This window comes from Hordeum vulgare, chromosome 6H (genome assembly GCF_904849725.1).
Source record: "Hordeum vulgare subsp. vulgare chromosome 6H, MorexV3_pseudomolecules_assembly, whole genome shotgun sequence".
In the NCBI taxonomy this organism is placed as follows: domain Eukaryota; kingdom Viridiplantae; phylum Streptophyta; class Magnoliopsida; order Poales; family Poaceae; genus Hordeum; species Hordeum vulgare.
Window position 1 is genome coordinate 16,285,963 of NC_058523.1, and position 5,525 is coordinate 16,291,487.

The 5,525-nt window shown below is 50.3% G+C and overlaps 1 protein-coding gene across 1 annotated transcript; it reads left to right on the forward strand.

Moving 5' to 3' along the window:
• Positions 1-3,526: 3,526 nt before the first annotated feature.
• LOC123403116 (ervatamin-B-like) lies at positions 3,527-5,176 on the forward strand. Its single transcript, XM_045097082.1, has 2 exons — positions 3,527-4,135; positions 4,371-5,176. The coding sequence occupies exons 1-2, from the start codon at positions 3,553-3,555 to the stop codon at positions 5,006-5,008; spliced, it is 1,221 nt and encodes a 406-aa protein (XP_044953017.1). The 5' UTR covers positions 3,527-3,552; the 3' UTR covers positions 5,009-5,176.
• Positions 5,177-5,525: the final 349 nt, after the last annotated feature.

Genomic DNA, 5,525 nt, shown 5'->3' on the forward strand with positions numbered 1-5,525 from the left:
GCTGCTGAGGGGCGGTCGCCGGCTTGCCGCCAGCTGTCGGCTTCTGAGGTTTGCCGCGGGCTGCGGCGTTGGCGGCGGAGAAGCTCGGGGAGGCATGGCGCGCTTTGATGCGTTGTTCGCGGCCGAGGAGGCGTGAGTAGAGCTCACGAGGCTGAAGGGGAACGTCGCGACCATTGATGTTCTCAATGAGATTATCATAGTTGTCGTCGAGGCCGTTCAAGACGTAGGTGGTGAAGTCCTCGGGGCGACGCGGCTGGCCAATGGAGGCCAGCGTGTCAGACAGGCCAGTCATCTTGTTGAAGTAGTCCGTGATGCTGATGTCACGGAGCTTCGTCTCGCCCAGCTCAGTGCGGATAGCATGAGCCCGAGCATGAGACTGGGAGGCAAAGATGGTGTGGAGCGACGTCCACGCATCCCGCGACGTAGAGGCGAAGAGGACCAGCGACGAGACGCTCGGGGTGAGCGACGACTGGATGGCAGAGAGGATGGCTTGATCCTGGGCCACCCACGTATGGTACGCTGGATGATACACCGGCGGGCACGGAAGGGTGTCGTCGACGTAACCCTCCAGGTAGCGGCTCCGAAGGAGCGGCAGCACCTGTGCACGCCAAGACAAGTAATTGTCGGGCGTGAGCTGCACCGGGATGAGGTGCGAGAAGTAGAAGGGTGACGGTGTCGCGGCATGATCAGCGTGAGCCGATGGCGGAGACGCGTAGTGGCCCATCGGTGGCGCCGTCTCCAGGGACGGTGCAGGAGCAGCAGACGCCACACCATCATACGATGACGACGGGTAGGCGCCGTAGGTCGACGCAGGTAGGGCCCCATAGGGTGACGTAGGTGGGGCCCCGTAGTGCGGCACCGGAGGCGCGGCGTAGGGCTGCATAGGCGGCGCACCGTAGGGAGGCGCCAACCAGGAAAACGGCGGCGTCGATGGGGCCCCATAGGCAAGGGGGCCGTAGTGACGCGGGCGGGGCGCCGTAGGCCGACGCGTGAGGCGCGCCGTAGGTCAGCGCGGGCGGGGCGCCGTGGGTTGGCGTCGAGTGGTCGCCGGAGGGGATGGGCGCAGGGCCACGAGGGGGTGGCGGCGCGACCACGTTGGGCGAGGCAGACAGGCCGCCGGAGGAGGCCGGCGGCGGCGGATAGCCCCCCGCACCAGGCCCGACTGCAGGCGGCGGCTGAACCGATCCCAGCGAGGGCTGAGCCGGGGATCGAGGCTGCCACCACGCGAGGGGATTGGAGGCGAGGAAGGGCGAAGCAGAGGCGGAGGCCGTCGTGGCGGGAGGAGCGGCAGCAGCGGCTAGGGCGCACGCTGCGGATGAGGCGGCGGCGGCGTCTAGGGGTAGGGCAGCGGAAGACGACATCGTAACCTAATGTGATACCATGTTAAATAATATGTTTAGGGAACTGCTCGACACCCTAAAGGTGGGTGCGGCTATCTCATTATATAGAGGTACCAAGAGGTACCGTACACGTCATATACAGTTATATACAGACACGCTACGTATATACAGTCTAACAGCTAGGACCAATACCATGTTTGGATGCAAGTGCTGCATTCAAACCTGGTAATGCTACAGTACGTCCAGAAAAGAGTCGAAGAAGGGTGGTACCATGCCAGCGATGAGGAATATGGGGTAGACTAAGGAGAGAAACGACTTGAGGCTGTCCTAGTGGGCGAACTCCGGCGTTCCTAGCGTCAGCGCCCGCTCGTATGAAGCCGCCTCCTTTTCCTTGCAGGAAGTCATTGATAGCAGGGAAGATATGTCTTCACGAAGAGATAGACAATGGAAAGCATGCCCTCTTGTAATGATGGCCAAGCGACGGGAGAAGAAGAAGAAGATCTGTGGAAGAAAAGATCTACCATAATCCAAGGCCTCTATAAAGACGATGCAACCGCCGCGCTGGTCCAAGAGCATCGCTCCACTCTCTCCACCCCCAGGCCTCTCTTCCGAGGTGGCGCATGGATCGACGGGATGTTTCACCCCTCCGACTAGAAAGTCATGTCACATAAGGCATTAACCACTACTGGATCATGGGCTCGATTTCCTACCATCAGCTACCGATCACCACATATCAAGTCCCTACAAAACATGGACCCATCCCCGTCTCGCAATCCCAACAACGCGATGCATACCTGGAGCCAGGGGCTACAGACGGTCCAATAGGAACTAGGGTGCTCAGGACCTGCTAAGTCATGGGTGTGATAGTGGCGACGTGCTATCCTCACCGAGCCCTTGGCGCCCAGAAAGGGCTTGGAGGGATACCAAGGGAAGGGGTCCATATGCGTAAAGGTGTTTCCTCCTTCTCGACAATGGAGACGATAAGACGATACAACTGAGCATTAAATGCTCTTCCTGCACTATCAGGGATGACGTCACACCCTAGCGATGGGACACGACCTACCTATCGTCTGACCAAAAGCCACGAACAGGTGTGCCATTCCTCGGGGCCATCCACAGTCTCTAAGAAGTCTTCCATCGCTCCCATGCTGCTACAGGAGCTCCTTACGGTAGCCAACCGAACGCAAGAAAGTATACTCCACTTAATCATGACGGAGAAGCCAGACAGTTCCCGGAGTACGCTATGGACTAATGGGCGCCGGAAGGATCCTCTCCCTAAAAGCAATTAAGACATGGTAGTATAAATAGAAGTAGCTAGGCACAAGAATACAACTTGTATTTCAACACTACCATAGAAATATCATCAAGAAGGAATAGGATATTACACCTCTATTGTGGCATGAACCTGGGTACTACTTATGTACGCTCATCCCTAGTTCATCTTCTCCGACAATGACGATGCTTGAGGAAACATATTTTCTTTAGTCCCTCGACGGACTATCAAAAAAGGTTGTTCGCACAACGACCTGATGTCTGGTTTTTAGACACCGACAACCTCATTGTCCATATGGTTGGGCAAGACTTGCCGGAGAAGTCACGGATAAACCCATGGGCATATGAACCCATTTTGAGAAACTCATTTTTAATTGCCCAAAAATTCTGAAAAAATGCATACATCTTAACATTCTATGTACGCATAGAAAATTTTAAGGAATAATAATCTTCCATTTGGCCTGTGCAAAAAAAGGAAAAAATATGTCATGAAATGTTATTTAGGACCACATAAATTATTCATTTTACGGAGGCAAAATAAAAAGAGATTCTTCCACAAAACTTTGTACAATGTATGTGTGGAATTTTGTTTTGAATTTTTTTAACATTTTAAAACGAATTTAAAATGCATTTTTAGAAAGCCGGTTCATATGACATACATGCACCCAACTCCCTTTCGTTTGTTACGCGAGGGTCATGACGTACATGCGTCTTACGTAAGCAACGTGACGTGCATGTATGGAAATGACTTACACCTTTCAGTCGCTTTAATTTTTTGAGCATCCGTACTTAGCCTTAATTAACTGTGATGGGCCTGATGGCGCCTGTTTATGCATGTTACTTCTTCCATATAGCTGTCTGATTTTAGGCTATAAAAGGAACACAACTAAGCTGAGCATGCGGCATCCAATCAACACCAACACATTAGCACTACCATCAAATGAGTGGTAACACGATCATGTTCTCCACTTCTAGATGTTCATCATTAGGGCTCTATGTGCTCCTTGCCACAAGCTGCCTATTACTAGCTGGCTGCTCTTCAGAGTCGCTGCTGACAAGTGATGTTCTTCCAAGTGAGCAGTCGGACATCGACACCGACAACCACCAAGATCTGATGATGGACCGTTTCCACGTGTGGATGACGGTGCACAACAGATCCTACTCCACCGCCGGTGAGAAGGCTCGCCGGTTTGAGGTATACAGGAGCAACATGAGGTTCATAGAGGCCGTAAATGCCGAGGCGGCCACCTCTGGGCTCACGTACGAGCTTGGGGAGGGCCCCTTCACCGACCTTACAAATGAAGAGTTCATGGAGCTATACACCGGGCAGATTTTGGAGGATGACCAATCGGAAGATGGTGACGACGACGAGCAGATTATCACCACCCATGCTGGGTCTATAGATGGCTTGGGCACACATAAGGGTGCCACCGTGTACGCCAACTTCTCGGCCAGCGCGCCAAGGAGCATCGACTGGAGGAAGAGAGGCGTCGTCACCCCGGTTAAAAACCAAAAGCAATGTGGTACACATAACATCTCTTGTTCATATTTTTCTCCACTTATATATATATATATATATATATATATATATATATATATATATATATATATATATATATATATATATATATATATTAACCACAACTTATTAACAAAGTAACAAACAGTACCAGAATCTTAGTTGGTTAATATGTATCTCTCTCTTTTATATGCGCAGAAAGCATAATGATTAAGTTAAGAATTGGTATGGAACTGCAGGATCTTGCTGGGCATTCCCCACCGTCGCTACAATTGAAGGAATACACAAGATCAAGAGAGGGACTCTGGTGTCTCTGTCGGAGCAACAGCTGATAGATTGCGACTACCTTGATAATGGTTGCAAAGGTGGCCTGGTGACCAGAGCTTTCCAGTGGATCAAAAAGAATGGAGGGATCACCAGCACATCTTCCTACAAATACAAGGCCGTCAGAGGTCGGTGCTTGAGGAACCGTAAACCGGCGGCAAAGATCGTTGGCTTCAGGAAAGTCAAGAGCAATAGCGAGGTGTCGCTGATGAACGCTGTGGCAAACCAACCTGTGGCAGTTTCCATCTCGTCACATAGCAGTCACTTCCACCACTACAAGGGAGGAATCTACAACGGGCCATGTAGTACAACTAAACTGAACCATGCCGTCACCGTTGTAGGTTATGGGCAACAACAACAAAATGGGGCTGACTCAGTACATGCGTCCGCCCCTGGAGCCAAGTATTGGATCGTGAAGAACTCGTGGGGGACAACATGGGGCGACAAAGGCTACATACTAATGAAGAGGGGAACAAAGCATTCATCAGGGCAGTGTGGCATTGCAACACGCCCAGTCTTTCCTCTTATGAAAGGTGGTAGATCGACTGATTAAAGCTCACTTGCTTTAAATCTAGAATTCCAGATCCATCCATTTTAATTTGTCAAAGTTTGTAATATTGGCCAGCACGTGCACTGTGCCTACGTATGTTGCATGCGCTACTATAGGTCTACGTATGTAATCCATCTTGAAAATAAGGATCTGTACGAAGTTCTAAGTTTCGGTTGATTTGGTATGAGGTCAAGGTTCTAACTTATAGCTAGAGCCATCATGTACAGCACATGTTATGTGCTTAGTGCATCTACTTACTTTAATCACTCTATATAAAATGGAATTTGTTGGGGGTCAAGAAAATGATAAATCAGTACTCACAGGGACAAAGTATTTACAAATCATGAGCCAAAACAATGAATCACAAAACTATGAAGATAATCAATTAAAAATTCATAAGAAATAAGCTACCCTCGTGAACATGGTCATGTAGAAGAAAAAAAAGACAATCTTTTTATAGTTGAAAAGCTATGCAATAATGTATATCTCTCCGTGTAACACCTGTGGAGCCTCCCCTCCA